This window comes from Leopardus geoffroyi, chromosome D1 (genome assembly GCF_018350155.1).
Source record: "Leopardus geoffroyi isolate Oge1 chromosome D1, O.geoffroyi_Oge1_pat1.0, whole genome shotgun sequence".
NCBI lineage: Eukaryota > Metazoa > Chordata > Mammalia > Carnivora > Felidae > Leopardus > Leopardus geoffroyi.
In genome coordinates this window covers 88,228,182-88,244,741 of record NC_059329.1, presented here as the reverse complement: position 1 = coordinate 88,244,741, position 16,560 = coordinate 88,228,182, and the positions used below count along the sequence as shown (strand labels likewise).

Below are 16,560 nucleotides of genomic sequence, written 5' to 3'. Positions count from 1 at the left end.
CTGATAAAATGCATTCAGGGTCAAGAAACAAGTTTAAAAACAATACTAAAAAGTTGTTTTAGGTCAAATCATCCATTTTCTTTGCACCAGAACCATTAGTCAACTTGCATAACCATTCCACCCTAAATTAAAAGCCTAACAATTCCTTAGTTATCCTAGAGGCAAATAAAACCAAAATAAACATTAAAACATTACAGGCTGATCCAAGTACCCCATTTTATGCTTAGGTAGACTATTTCACACAATAACCTCCGGCTGAAGAGGTATAAAATTCAAGTCTACCAGTTGAAAAATGCAAGTTTTTTCTACACTGATCTGACAGGCCTAATTCCAGGTAAAAAAGATAAGCTCAACTGTCTCAGAACACTCTCTGAGGATGAATAAAGACAACTCATTCATTTTTTAAAAGGGTAGGCTATTTTAAATTTTTTTTTTTTCAACGTTTATTTATTTTTGGGACAGAGAGAGACAGAGCATGAACGGGGGAGGGGCAGAGAGAGAGGGAGACACAGAATCGGAAACAGGCTCCAGGCTCTGAGCCATCAGCCCAGAGCCCGACGCGGGGCTCGAACCCACGGACCGCGAGATCGTGACCTGGCTGAAGTCGGACGCTTAACCGACTGCGCCACCCAGGCGCCCCTTGGGTAGGCTATTTTAAAGAAAAAAACAAACAAGATTTGCTTTTAATGATGACTTAGGGTATAATAGCACTTTATTATAGTCAGGATTCCTCTATTTAGAAATATACAGATAACAGAAGATATGCAAATGGAAAGAGGGCCTGAAATGTAGTGCTAGTACAGTAAAAATTCTGAATTCACTGCTAGGCAAAAGAAAAACTGCTATTAGCTCATACCTAGCATTTATTATCTTCCTTTTTCATACATTCTTCAAAGAAACTGTTGCTAAATCTAAAATTAATACAGAGTTGAGTGCAGTATATATCCCTTACAGGGTAGAGTTTTACATACCTAGTTTAGCTCTATCATTTAATGTCTTACAAATTTAAAACCATACATGCCAATCAAAATGGATGTCAAATCGAATTCCTAAATCATGATGGTTTATATGTAAAAATATATATGAAAAGCTTTTTTAATGTTAAGAATGTACCTGAGTGGTAGAACTATAGGTGGAACTTTTTTCCTTTTGCTTTGTTTTGTACACTTAGATATTCTGCAATGAACATATAGTTTGTATAATAAAAAAATTATAATTTCATGCTATAAAAAAGTTATTAAGATTGGCAGATTTTAGGATACTGCCAAGACTTTAACCTATAATAATCTTTGAATATGAATCTATACTATCCTATAGTTGGGCAACCTACCCTAAAGGAGAAAAGCTCCAAGGGCACCTGCGTGGCTCAGCTGGTTAAGCGTCCAGCTCTTGGTTTTGGCTCAGGTCATGATCTCACGGTTCATGAGTTTGAGCCACACACTGGACTCCAAGCTGACAGTGAGGAGCCTGCTTGGAATTCTCTCCCTCTCTCTACCCCTCCCCCACATTCTCTCAAAATAAATAACCTTTAGAGAAAAGCAAAGCTCCAATTTTCTACACAATATCAAATTTAGTATTTATCCAACCCAAACTCTACGGCAGATTGCATTTTCCAAAAATGGCCACATCTGTAGCTCTACATACTGTTCACTGCACCATTAAGAACTAGTCCAATTCCCCTGCCATTGTACTAAGTGGGGTTCAACCAACAGAGTACAGTGGAAGTGATCCTGTACAACTTCCAAGGCTGTGTCATAAAAGCAATGTATCTCTGTCCTATTTGCTAGTCACTAAAAACATTTGGAGTCCCAAGCTATCATTTAAGAAGTCCAATAACCCTTCTCACGGTTTGTGGGTTCAAGCCCCGCATCGGGCTCTGTGCTGACAGCTCAGAGCCTGGAGCCTGCTTCGGATTCTGTGTCTCCCTCTCTCTCTGCCCCTCCCCTGCTCATGCTCTGCCTCTCTCTCTCTCAAAAAATAAATAAAACATTTAAAAAAATAAAAATAAATAAAAGATGTCCAACAACCCTGAGGTTGCCATCCTATGAGGAGGCCAAGCCATGAAGAGGTCTTATTTAAGAATTCTGGTCAGCAATCCTAGTGTTAGAATCATAGCCCAAGCACCAGACATGAAGCAAACAAGCATTATTAGTCTTCCCAGCTGAGGCCCCAGGAATCATTAGCACAGAGACACCAACCCCACTGTGTGTCCTGTCTGAATCCCTAACAGGCAGAATGTGTGCATAATAAAATGGGAGTAAGTTTTGGAGTAATTTATCACACAGGAGTAACTGGAACAAGGGTAAAAGAGAAATCAAAAGAAAGGGAAAGCAGCTGCTATGCAAAACTCAGTTTCACAGTACACATCTTCATGAAATACCGTCACCAAAAAATAGGCAAAAGGACTCTGTGCAGCCAAAACAAAGATCTATTTCATTAGAACTCGTACATCTGTTTCTTTTGATTGTTATATTGCTATAACAGGTTTCAAATTTATCAATTCATAACAATTTAAGAGCCATAATTTAAAAAAAAAAATTTTTTTTTTTAATTTTTTTTTTCAACATTTATTTATTTTTGGGACAGAGAGAGACAGAGCATGAACGGGGGAGGGGCAGAGAGAGAGGGAGACACAGAATCGGAAACAGGCTCCAGGCTCTGAGCCATCAGCCCAGAGCCTGACGCGGGGCTCGAACTCACGCACCGCGAGATCGTGACCTGGCTGAAGTCGGACGCTTAACCGACTGCGCCACCCAGGCGCCCCTAAAAAAAAAATTTTTAATGTTATTTTTGAGAGAGAGCGTGCGCAAGCAGGGGAGGGACAGAGGGAGACAAAGAATCTGAAGCAGGCTCCAGGCTCTGAGCTGTCAGCACAGAGCCCAATGCAGGGCTCAAACCTACAGACTACAAGATCATGACCTGAGCCAAAGTTGGACATTTAACCGACTGAGCCACCCAGGCACCCCAAGAGCCCTAATTTTGAAAGGAAGGACTGCCACTAACACCACAAGAAATGACAGTTCACTGTGGCAGAAGAAATATGTTCGAAAATCATGACATAACTTAAAAATCTCAAGGGTCTTTAACAGAAGATTTTCAAAAGCAGACCACACTTCCTTGTATCTGGTAAGATGAATTAATACAGCTATAGTGTCCAATAAAAAAAAATGTTAATCAAATGAATGGAAACTACAGGTCTTTCATGAACATTTTTCTAACCATAATAAAACAAAAGTTTCATTACAGCTTTACATTTGTTCCTCTATATAGCCATTAACACTTGCTATATTACTGTTATAAATATCCCGTCCCCTTGTCCTTACCCGACCTTTAAAAAAGCAAGATGCTGAGTCTGATCAAAGTGCCTAATAAACAGCTCTCATTTGAGGAAACTCAAAACTTACTAATAAGACTGCAAAGACAATGAAAAAAGTGTTCTACATTAAAAGGCACTAGGTGTTTTTTTTTTTCCTTTGTCCATATAATACAGGATCTCCTGGTTGCTTGGGTGTATAAAGACTTTCGTCACCATGAAATCTGAACTAAAGGCACCTCTGTTTACTATTACACATAATTAACTCTACATAGCAGAGACCCTGTATTAGTCTGCAAGTCAGTGATTTCCAAAGTGTGGTCCCCAAACCAGCAATACATCAGCAATAGCTAGGAACTTATTAGAAATGTGAATTCTCAGGGTACCTGGCTGGTTCAGTTGGTGGAGCATGCGACTTCGATCTTGGGGTTGTTGAGTTAGAGCCCACGCTGGGTGTAGAAATTACTTTTACAAAATTAATTTTTTTTTTTTTTTGAGAGAGAGAATGAGAGGCAGAGAGAATCCCAAGCAGGTTCTGCACTGCCATCGCAGAGCCCGATGTGGGATTTGAACTCACAAACCATGAGATCATGACCTGATCTGAAATCAAAGGTCGGATGTTTAACCAACAGAGTCACCCAGGCACTCCCCCACCAAAATTAAATCTTTAAAAAAGAAAAATGACATGTAAATTCTCAGGCACCACCCCAGACCTATTAAATCAGAAACTCTGGGGGCTGGGACCCAGCAATCTGTGTTTTAACAAGCCCTCTGGTTGATTCTAATGTGTGCTTAAGTTTGAGAAACACTAACCTAGATCAAATACATTGCAATTCACTTGTAATAGTTGAGTCTTAGAAATAAGAAATTATTCTGAATCACACAACCAATACAAACTGTGACCATAAAACACATTATATGGCAACCTCAATTTGGTTAAAGGTTTAACATTAAACAACTGCAAAAACTTGAATAGTGGTTTTCTAAACCAGCTTATAACTCTATTTAACCTAGTCATTAGTTACATAAGAAAAAATCCATTTATGATCCAAACATTGAAGGGGTACCATCTTCCATTCATAAATACTACTTTTATTAAGTTCTGCATTGTGAGCCAAGCTCCAGAAGTTTAGACCACTTAAACTCACTGGTGAGTGCCAAATTTTGCACTAGAAACAGAAAGCCTCATAGAAAAATCAACTGGTTTAATTTTCTACCTTTGAAAATGAGGTTGGTTTGCAATCTCAGCTCACTCCTAAGTAGCTTTCAGAGATCTCAAAAAGAAAAAAAAAGGATGTATCTGCACTAGTCTCATGAGTAGACTACTCAAAGACAAACTTCATTCCTATAGTCACATCCCATCCAAATGGCTTAAATTAAGTCCAAGTAGAAAAACTGTGCATTTGAGGTTAAAATTTGCAGTATGAACTAAATCAATATATAAATAAGAAACTGCCTTTCACAATGACTGATCCAACATGAACTCCGATGAACGCAAAGGGGCAAGGATAGGAGCAAAGGGCTCCACACAAACACAGCTTTTTTTTTTTTTTTCTTCCCTAAACTAGAACATGGCTGCCTAACACCTAGTTAATAAATTGGCTGATACACATATCATCCACATAAAATGAACATTAAGTATTTTTTTCTAGAAAATGGAGTTGTTTTCCTAGCATAAAAGGAAATCTTTATCAAAGAGCCTATCACGAAACTGGTAACAAAAACCTGCTCTCTTACATTCTATCTGGAAATAATTATTTAGAAATTCTATTTAGGGCTCCTTTTCAAACTACTGAGCATCCTAAGAGTATTAAAGGTTCACTTATAGCACCACATATGATTAAGATAAAAATCAGGCCATTTCCCAGATTATCTGGTCTCTAAAGGGGAACCATAGTATGGAGATGTGACTATGCCCAGTAAATGTCAAAAGATTGTATGTATATGTGGTCCTGACAAATAATTACCCAAGAAGTACAGCCCAGTCCTATCCCCTATCTCCTGTTTCTTTGTTGCTTTTAGTAGCTGACAGTATTCACTACGTGACATTCAAATTTAAAATATCAGGTAGCTAACCCTATCAGCAAGGACGATTATCAATCATATTTCACCTAATTAGAAACTGAAAGGGCAGTTAGTAACTTGCCTAAGGTCATAAGTCCCAGAAAAATCATTTGTGCCTCATTACACCCCTCTTTTTTGTCACTCTGGATTCTAGACATTGCTACGTTTCATTTTTGCCCTGCTGCTGTTTTCCTCCCTTCCTTTCACCAGAGTAAAAATTAGGTGACTTAATCGCAGTACACCTAGATCTTTCACTCTGCCCAAAGATTTTTTCACCACCACCAAAGTTACTTAACTGAAATGGTTTTTAAAAATTCAATACAGTGCTGTGAGGATGCCAGATGATGAATATCCAGAACAGCTATCCTCCTGAGCTTTCCTTCCTTCCTGTTAGATCTGAAATTCCATAAATGAATAAAGAAAACATTTTTTTAAATTACACAATTAGAAAGAAATAGCAAAGGAGAGACTCCAAAAAACCAAATTCCTTAACTAGACAATTATAAACAGTCACAACAAGAAAGATTAGGAGGGGACAACATCTGAAAAAACTAGCTTAGCTACCCAAGAAACTGTACCTTCTGTTCTGAATTAAGAAGATCTCCACACTGAGACAGAAAATTTAAAAATAAAGCCTAAAATAACAAAAGTAGTAAGAGCACCCATCTAGAAGCTATTTTGTGTCTCCAGGCCAAATAAATCACTTTTCAGTACTGAAAACCTATAGAAAGACAAATGTAGAAACAAAAGATAAAGATTTTTCTTGTCTACTTTCCATAATCTTCAGTGGACTTTCTAGACATTTCAAGTCCCCAATCCCTACATTCCCTGTTCTTCACCTAGAAACATCAGTTCTGACTTTGCCCATATAATGGTAGGCAGCTGACTGCCTCCTGTTTACCCTCCACCAGTTCAAATGACAATTAGTTGCTAATAAACTTCACAGGAAAGACCGTAAGAAACAAAAGTTTTCTCAATTATAAAAAGGAGGGTAGAAAGAACATATAGTACAATCCACAGATGATCCCTAACAGTGCTCTTCTAATGCTGGAAGACTTCTCATATAGCAGAAGTCTGAGCTGTTCCAGAAAACAAATATTAAATATTGTGTGGGACAGAGGAAGAGTAGGTTGAGAGGTGACTAGCATCAAGATCTTAAAGAGTTGTTCAAAAATGAAATCGACTTTCACAGAGAAATGAGCATTCTACCAGGCCCTAGAAGACTGATTAATGCAGAAACTGAATGAACACTTGTCAAGAATGCAGGATTTCTTAACACTAAGAACAGTAAGAGGATGCTAAATTAGGTGTTTTCTTTTTTGTTTTTTATTTTTAATATTTTTTAAGTTTATTTTTTTATTTATTTTGAGAGACACCAAGACAGCATGAGTGGGGAAGGGGCAGAGAGGGGGAGAGAGAATCCCAAGCAGGCTCAAAGCCTGATGTGGGGCTTGAACTCACAAAACCGCGAGATCATGACCTGAGCCAAAACCGAGGGTCAGACACTTAACCGACTGAGCCACCCAGGTGCTCCTAAATTAGAGGTTTTCTAAGACAATTTGTAAGATAATCTTTCAACAAATAAGTAACCAGGAGTTTAACTTGACAAGACTTTTGTCCAACTAAAAAGGGGAAAAAAAGGTAACAGATAATCCTTATTCCTTGTCCATGGTTGTTAATTATGAAGTTAAGCCTGAATGAATGGAAGCAGCTAACCCTAGTAGGAAAACAAAAAAGGATAATTTTGAAGAGTTCCGGCATCACCCACTTGGAATTCTTAAGTCTAAATCTTATGCATCTGAAAAACAAATGATTATCAACAATCTTAACAAGTATCTTTTGAATTATTAGTTGCTTTAACCAAACTACTCAGTAGGATGAGTATAGTATATTCGTTACATGAATGATTTAGAAACTCTATTCAGAGTTCAAGGTAAAAAGATGAGAACTGTAATTCACTTAAAATGGAGACCAAAAGGTTTTTTCCCAATGATTAAAGTATATTTCAGTTATTTCTATGGCTGGATAACAATATTAAGGGGAATACAATGAAAATTCTAATCATTTACAATGGTTCAAATACAAAGAATCATCTATTCTCCTTCCTAAGACTATTTACAAATTGTGCTTATAGCACCAAGATTTTAGAAGTGCTCAACTTGCAGGGGGTGCCTGGGTGGCTCAGTCAGTTAAGCATCCAACTTCCGCTTAGGTCATGATCTCAAGGGTCATGGTTTCAAGGCCCGCATCAGGCTCCGTGCTGAGCTTGGAGTCTGGAGTCTGGAAGCCTGATTCAGATTCTGTGTCTCCCTCTCTCTCTCTGCCACTCCACTCCTTGGGCTTTGTGTGTGTGTCTTTCTCTCTCAAAAATAAATATTTTTTTAAAAAAATTATAAAAGTGCTCTACTTGCCTAATCAACTCTACTCGCTTAAAAAATAGATCAAAAGAAAATTCTTCAGGAAAAATTCCATCTCAGTAAAAACACTGAAGTAAATAGCTCTGTACAAAAAGCATTTTCTCCCTCATGGATTAATCCGTCTTAACAGGATTTTACTGATGAAGCTACAAATATTTCTATATAATGATTCAGTCAAACTAACAAATATTTAGCATTTACCATGTGTAAGGCCCAATATGCTGTCATTCATACTCCCCAAGGAGCTTAACTACCTATTTAGAAAAACACATAAGGTAAGAGCATAAGACAATACAAAATGTCAAGGAAGTGTAGAGACAATAGGTAGTACAGGAAGTTAAAGGAAACAGCATCCTTTAGCTGAGCACAGCCAAAAAGCACACCTTCCCTTTTCCTCAGGAAATATGAATTCTGAACTCTGCCCAATAAAGTCTCTGTCATGTATGTTTTTACACTCATACTCTATCCAACAAAAGCACTGGTACAGCTAGGGGGAGAAATAAAGAAATGAGCAGAAGCCAAGCAATTTACAATTCCAACTTTGGCTGATACTGTCTCTTCTGCTACTCCTCTTACTCTTCTCTACTGCTTACATACAATTCACTGCCACCAGAAAAAGGGACCAATTACTAAAAAAAATATCCAAAGCCTGTAATACAAGAATACGGAAAGGTTGACACACCTCCTACTGCTTTACTGGTAACACTTTTCCCAAATTATCTGGTCTACGACATACCAAGCCTGCATTAAGACGGACCAGTGTGCATCAGGGCTTACTTAAACACAAAGAGAAATATCAGAATTTAAACTTTAAAAGTTCATTTCATTACAACAATACAGATGTCCCAATGACACCTGATACAATGGGGCTTTACTTGTACTGTTTTTCTCAAGACCCATTACTTGGACAGCCTAAAAACACAATTTAAGAAGATACTAATAAAGGTCTAACAATGAAGAAATAAAAAGCTTTTTCCTTTTGCTTTCAGCATTTTAAAACAGAGGAACTCTAAAATTAAAGATTTAAGTTAAAGCCTTCACCTGGTTCTACAGTATTGGCTTAAACATGAAAAATACTTATGTTGCAGAACATTACAAATTCTAATTTTTCCCATAAAACCAGAGACCTTAGAATTCACTCTTTCCAAACTGGTTGACTTTACATGGGCATCTGAATGAACTCTTCCATAAAATGAATTAGAATAAATTCTAAGATGACTTTAAGGCCTTAAAAGATCTTAGATTCTATTAACAGTATAACAATAAGATCGACGCCAGGTTGTTATAATTTTAACCTTTGAAAGAATTTAATTTTTTTAAAAGATGAAACAGTATTAATCTTCCTCTCCTCCTAAATGCAAACTAAGGTATTAATTACATAAAATTATAACAAACTGTATGTTTAATCTCTAAGTCACACAAAATGTATTCTAATACAAATATTTGCCACATGGGAATTTTCTAGAGTAAAATAACATGGTCAGGTTAAACCAATTCATTCTCATTATAATACTTGGGATTCTACTCTCATGCAAGAAAAACATACTTATAATTATTACACGAGGAAATTCACATCTTTTCCTTTTTAAATTCAAATTTTAAATACTTCTCTTTCTCTCTCTCTCCCTAACACACACACACACACACACACACACCCACACCCATACCCAGGCAGGCAGGCAGAGAGAAACAAATAAAGCATTATAAATGTTTGGGTTTTATTTTTTTTCCTGTGACAAGGTGAATGCAAAACAAAGTAATCTTGCCCTCTGCATTGCAGAGAAATAGTTCATGCAACCAATGGGAGAAGCGGATACATCAGCAATTTCAACTGTCAAGAAAAACTTCAGATGTTAGCCCCAAGGAAATATTGTACTTATAAAATAGTTGAGAATGTTATTATTTCAAAATACTTAGCAAAGAAATTCTGTAGAAAAGCTGCATTGAAAATTCTAAGCAGAGGCACACTGCAATGCTCTAAAAAGAAATGTTATCCTAACAATGATAGCATCTTTTTTCAGTAAATTAACTAAAAAGATCTAAAGAGCAAAAAAGACTTGAGAGAATAGATGAAAAACAGTACACTTTGGCTATCTGTCTTGGTTACATATTGGTTACAAAGCTGTCAGACTGCTCTGCAAGAGAACAGTGGTTAATCTTTCACCTACCAAAATCACTAGTGTCTAAACCTATTATACTTACAAAAAGCATAAAAATTTTAAATGTCATCTATTTAAACATCCTTTATTCTACATCAAAACTGATTACATCTCACCATATAAATAAGCTCTCTCTTCAGTGAAAATTAAAACTTGGTTTCAAAGTAACAATCTTGCCTAGCCTATAGCCCCGTTTTATACCAACAAACTGATGAAGAAAACTTGGCAATTTCTATTACTTATAAAAATTAAAAGATTTGTAAATGGAGTTTTGCACTTGATTCTTTTGATTATAACTGCATTTCTTCTGTTTGCTAAGCATATACATAGTATAGTCTTTTATAAACACAAATTTCAAAAACTACCAGGCCATTTAGTTGCATTACATAATAGGATCATATTTCATTAATGTTAAGCATGCATTCTTACTGAACAGATGCTTAGCTTTCTTCTAATGGCTTGACTTATCAGAAAATTAACAAATACTTTGTTTTTTTAAATGAAGTACAATAAAATTACTGCAATTTTCCAAGTCTTAAACTAGATGATAATACATTTCTAGTAGTAATTTTGGTCAGGACACTTGATTTTAGAATCCATTAAAAAAGAGATTTTGGGGCACCTGGGTGGCTCAGTTGGTTAGGTGTCTGACTTCAGCTCAGGTCATGAGTTCATGGTCGTGAGTTCGAGCCCCACATCAGGCTCTGTGCTGAAGGTTTTGGAGCCTGGAGCCTGCTTCGGATTCCTGTCTCCCTCTCTGCTCCTCCCCAGCTCCCGCTCCGTCTCTCTGTCTCTGTCTCTCTCTCTCAAAAATAAATAAAGATTAAAAAAAAAAAAAAAAAGATTTTGTCCTGAAGACCATTATGAATAGGTCAAGTCTAAAATATAGCTCAAACAGAAGTTGTTAAATGGACTGAAATAAAAAGAAACCCAGTTATTTATAAATACCATCTTCCTTTACTGCATAAAGGTTTATAAAGATTCAAAACTGACTTGTAAAGTAAATCCTATTTTAGGTTTATTAGAAATGCTCACTACTGAAAAATTAATCATGTTTTGAAAAAAATCACATTTTCATACAGTAAATCTAGACATAGAAAAAATGCAATATAAACTAGAAACCAGATGTGCTTAGAGAAAAATCCAAAATCCTTAAGTCTCTCAAAAAGTAAAACTTAATTTCAATAGTAGTTAGGTCACAACATACTGCCAACTTAGCTATTTAACAAGTAGGTAGCTCAGTCTGTGAGTTACCAAAAAGCTTACCTGTAATTTGACCTTTCTACTACCTAGCACTCAAAACAATGAGAAGACCAACAACAACAACAAAAAAAAGACGAAATACTTCTGTTACTTTGTGAGGTTTTTTTCCTCCACCATTACAAGAGAACTTTTCAGTACTTACTAGCCTAAGTCTGTAATTACTTTCTCTTCTATGGGGGTGGGGGTGGCAGGTGTTAGGCAATGTATACAATATAAACCCATACACAGGTGACCTGTCATTGTTCAGGTCCTCATGGGGCTTAAAAACTAATTTTTTTCCATACTCATTTGGAGCACTAGAATCAGTCATGTCATAACTAAATTGGTTGCTAATCAGTACCTGACTTTACATTAAGGGCTTTGAAAAATTACTTTTCAGTCATTAAAATATGAATATCTACCTTTATATGTCTATAGTTAACATTTACTACATCATTACTATTTTTGATTCCTATCCTAGAAGAATTCTGAAAATTAAACCACTCAGGCATCAACCAGATTGACGGGATTTATTGTAGCAAGAGGTTTTAAAAAGATTCCTAAATCTTGATTCAGATGGCAGACTCAGAAGATACTGGCCTTGGGCATGCTTATTCCAATACGTATTTAAATGCAACTACTTTACAAGTAAAATACTTTTGTTGCTTTGCTGATATTGATTCATCTATTACTTTTATCATTTATAATAAACTACACTTGTTTATCAAAATAGAGTATCACCAAAAGGTAGGAGACATCCACAATTAGTGCATCTCTCGATTTCAAATAAAAGCTAAGAAATTCAAGTAATATTCCCAGTAGAAAAAAATGAGACAGATTAGTATCTAATCTAAAAATGTCTTTTAAAACTCCCAAAAACTATAAAATCAATTAAACAAGCAATTAAAGTAATTAAGGCCTAAATGTAACCATTTTCTTCAAGTTATTTGGCCCAAATTTTAAATAGCTACTATCTCAATCAACATCTTAAGTAACACTGTTAGGTGGGTGACTAAACATTCTTAAATGACTTCTTCAAAATTCAAGATGTTTTATAATAAATGTCTTACTAAAAGCAGACAAACCAAAGTTATCCAAGCAAAGTTATTTTTAAGGGAAAAGGCAAAAAGTTTGTATAATAGTCACAGATGTAATTATCCAATTTTTCATACTACTGATTTGCTTCTCCCTTTCCACCTCCAGTCTTACTGAAGGTGGAATTATTCACTCTGCCGAGACCCTTTCTCTACATATGTACACACCCACACAGGAACACACACACACACACACACACACACACACACACGTGCCGCTCCAAACAGAGTTGGTACACTGTCCTGCACTGAAAGCATAAAACAAAAGGCCTACTTGAAGATAAACCTCACGGTGTGACCTAGAATGGCAAACTATTGAATCCAAAAAATTGTGGGTGTGGCTCGACTGTTTTTCGGAGGGGGGGCGAGGAAGGCCAGCCGGGGCGGCTGCCTGGTCTCTGCCCTCCCCCTCTGCTTTCGCTTTGTGCTCACAATGCAGCTCCTGTAAAGCGCTTCCCTCTCCTCGCAGCCGCCGCCATGTTAGACGCTCTCTCCATGTGCCCGGAGACCTGGCGATCCCCTCGGTCTAACACGGACCCACGCCCCCCAACGAATCTCGATCGTGGCCGTCTCCCTCCCATCCCTCTCTAAAGTCCCGGAGGGGCAAAGAGCCGCCGCAGAAAATCTTCTCGGGATCGAGTTGAGCTTGAGGCTCAGGGGGGCACCTAGACAATCGAAACAAAGAAGGAAACGTGGGGGCGCCCATCAGATGGGGGCGGGGGGGGGGTAGCAAATCGAAGACACACTCAAAAGGGGCCTGACACAGAAGCAATTCTGGGTGAAATCACACTTCTCTCCCAAGAGAGGTGAGGGCACACCGAACAGGCCTCAAGTACACGGTAACCGAGCGGACCAACCCCACGACTGTAGGACGTAGGCCGCCCCAACTCCACGAGGCGGTGGGTTGAGCCCTGAGCCCCCTCACCGGGACCCCTTCATTTCTCCCCGCTGGCCCTCGTCAAAGAAATCGGGCCTCGGTGACGGAGAGAAGGGTATCACACGGCTAAGTCTGGCGACAGGGCAGGCCCCCGCCCTTACACATCCCACTCCCAAAGGCCAAGAAGCCTGGCCCACTGCCGGAGGAGAGTAATAAAGCGGCCGGGGCGGGAGGGGGGGGGAGCGCCCCGTCCGGGTCAGGTGACAAGCACCTCCCCTAGGAGCCCGTTTTCAGGGCTCGAAGCTCCGTTTACAGAGCAGGCCGGGCGTGGGGGGTGGGGATGGGTGGAGGGGATGCGACAGGGACGGGAAGAGGGCAGGCCACAGCAGTCAGGATTGGAGCATCAAACCCTCCCTTCCCCGCCAACTCCTGGCACCTTTTTCTTCTCCAGGTTCCGAAGTTTCTTGTCGATCACCCCGAGGATCTGCTTCATGGCCTCGGTCTGGACAGCGCCGGTGCCGGTTACGGGGTGCTGGGAAGCCGGCGCAGCTGCCCCGGCCCCCGCCGCCGCCTCACTCCCAGAGGAACCCGACGGGGGTGGCGGTCCGGACGACTTGCTGCCGCTTCCGCTGTGGCTGGTGGCCGAGGGCATCTTTAGACCGTGAGAGGAGACAAGAAAAAGCGGGAGGAAGGACAAGAGCGGCGAGTCAGGCGGCGGACGGGGCGAGACGCGGGACAAAACGCGCAGCGGGCGGGAGCCTGCGCGAGCGGGTGGGGGTGGGGATGGGGCCGGCGCGCGCCGCGAGGGCAGGAAGACACCGCGGACGCGCGCGCGACCCGCCAGCAGGGCGCCCCGCCGGGCCTCGCACCGCCCCCCCCCACCCCCGGCCCGCCCCTCCCCCGCGCAGGCCGCCGGCTCGGCCTACCAGCCCCGGGGTACCGAGGCTCGCGCCGGGGGCGGGGCCTCGCAGAGCCGGCCGCCAACGGCCAGTGCAACGGTCCCCGCCGGGGTGGGCCAGCACTCGTCGCCTGGCGAGGAAAGGAGGGAGGAGAGAGGTCGAGGCTGAGGCGGAGAAGGGTGGAGAAGGGCACTGGAAATGACCGGGGGGGGGGGGGGGCGGAGGGGGAAGGGGAGACTTGAGCAAGCCCCTCGAGAAGGTCCAGCCGATCCGGAGGTAAAGGACACTCGGGGCAGCGGCCCTCTTCACCGTCAGCGCCTCGGTCCGGGTGGCGCTCACCGTGCGCGCGCAGAGGACGCTGGAAATCCCGAGTGGGCGGCTGAGGGGGCAAGGGTGGCTGTGCGTTCCGGGCAGTGTCGTGCACTCCGTGGGCGCAGGCCGCTTCGCCCTATCCCCGCTGCACCGAGAGCCGCTGCTAGTGAGGCGGAGAGCCGAGAGCGGGAGGGACTTAGCCAGCCGGCCCTCTGGGGCGGAGGGGGCGGGAGAAGCTGCGGGAGGGGGCCTTCGCGGCCGCTCGGGCTGCCCGACGCGAACGCCTGTGGGAAAGGGCCCACCGGGTCTCCTACTGCGCCGCTCTAGCCCCTGCCCTTGGGGGGGACGGTCGATCCGCGCAGGTCGGGACGGCTCCGGGAGGGGTGCCCCAGCGGAGTCCTGAGTTTTGAGCGAAATCAAATCTAGGGTCCTTCAGGCGAAGTCGCTTGACGTCCAAACGGGGACAATAGGTGTCAAGCAGCTGGATCGGAGCTGGCTCCTGCCCTGTAAAGAGCCTTGGGGCCAAGGGGAGGTGCGGGGGGCAAAGGTTTCTGCAAGTTAGGGGTACGTGGGGTGGGTGGTGCAGTCTCAGCTTCTAGAATTCCTTCTGTATGCAGAGCAAGCAAATTCCCACACCCCAAAAGGTCTTTGGAAAAAAGCTCGCCTCTAACCCCCACAAAACAATCACCCGGTAACCTAGGAGTTCCCTATAGAACGCGTTGGAAATGAGCAAGATGGGTGGCTTATAAAAAGTCTTAAAACTCGGGACTCATGTTAAAAATCATCTTAAGATGACACTTATCGAATAAACCCGAGTATCACAAATTAGACTTTTTGTTTTGGATTCCTAATACTCGCAAGAGAATGTTAAATACAAAACAAAAAATTTTTTTGCTCAAAGGGAATTATTCCAGTCCTGTAATTAAACTAGGGGTGTGGTGGGGTTGGGTGTGGACAATGAACAGAAAATAAGCCAAGTGCTGCAAGAAAATGTATCGAACATGATCAGAAATTTCAGGGGCGCCTGGGTGGCGCAGTCGGTTAAGCGTCCGACTTCAGCCAGGTCACGATCTCGCGGTGCGTGAGTTCGAGCCCCGCGTCAGGCTCTGGGCTGATGGCTCAGAGCCTGGAGCCTGTTTCCGATTCTGTATCTCCCTCTCTCTCTGCCCCTCCCCCGTTCATGCTCTGTCTCTCTCTGTCCCAAAAATAAATAAACGTTGGAAAAAAAAAATTTCAGCCGCATAATGTATGACAACAGTAAATGACCAATTTATAATTTCAATTCTCTGAAAACGGATTTTGAGAAGTATTATATACCAAACCCACTATTCCCTGGGGAATAAAATGAGTAATACTGGCTGGCAACAGTGTATCCTGAGGGAGCCTAGGGAAACAACAGCAGCCTCCAGCCTTAAAATATTCCAGTTAGCTGCAAAGTATGTTACCTATTCATTCAAATATTTATTGAGCACCTTACTATGTGTTAAGAACTCTTTAGTGCTAGAGACTGTGAACAAAACAAAGATCTTTGTGGAACTTCATTTCACGTGAGGAAAAGAAAATGTCAGATTTTGAAATGATACAGAAGAAAAAGTAGGAAAAGTCTTACCGTTCACTTGAGACCAAACTGAAGGAAGTGAGGAAGGAGGCCCAATAGTTATCTTGGAGCAAGAATTTTCCAGGTAGAGGCAACACCCAAGTTTGAGGATCTGAGATGGGAGTGTGCTCAGTGGGTTCAAGAACAGCAAGCAGGCCACAGTGACTGAAGCAGAGAGTAGCAGATAAGGTCAAAGATCTAAGAGAGGTCCAGTGTTATGAAGCCTGCCAGACCATCATAAGGACTTTTGCCTTTGCTGAGTGAAATGGGAAGTCGCTGCACACGTAGTTTTAAGCAGGGGAGTGATGTAATCAACCTGTGTTTAAAAGAAATCCTCTTGCTGCTATGTAAAGAACTTACCGTGAGTGTGGATTAGAGGTAAGAGGGAGAGCGGGGCAAGAGCAGAATCTGGGGGCCCAATTAGGAGGCTTTTGAAATATGGCCCACAGGTAGGTGGTGGTGGCCAAGGTCAGGGTGTTACAATGACGGTGGTGATGTGTGGCTGGTTGCTTTGTGTATTGTGATAATAGAACCAACAGAGTTTGCTAACAAAATCGTAAGGTGTGACAAGTCAATATTGACCTAA

At 41.4% G+C, this 16,560-nt stretch overlaps 1 protein-coding gene across 1 annotated transcript in view; it reads right to left on the bottom strand.

Moving 5' to 3' along the window:
- Window positions 1-14,636, bottom strand: part of CAPRIN1 (cell cycle associated protein 1) — a 39,175-nt gene extending 24,539 nt beyond the window's left edge. The window contains exons 1-2 of the mRNA XM_045484919.1: window positions 14,405-14,636; window positions 13,603-13,818 (exon numbers count right to left, since the gene is read on the bottom strand). Of these exons, the coding sequence (XP_045340875.1) occupies window positions 13,603-13,818 (216 nt within the window). The 5' untranslated portion in view covers window positions 14,405-14,636. The remainder of the gene's footprint in view (window positions 1-13,602; window positions 13,819-14,404) is intronic.
- Between the last annotated feature and the right edge of the window lie 1,924 nt (window positions 14,637-16,560).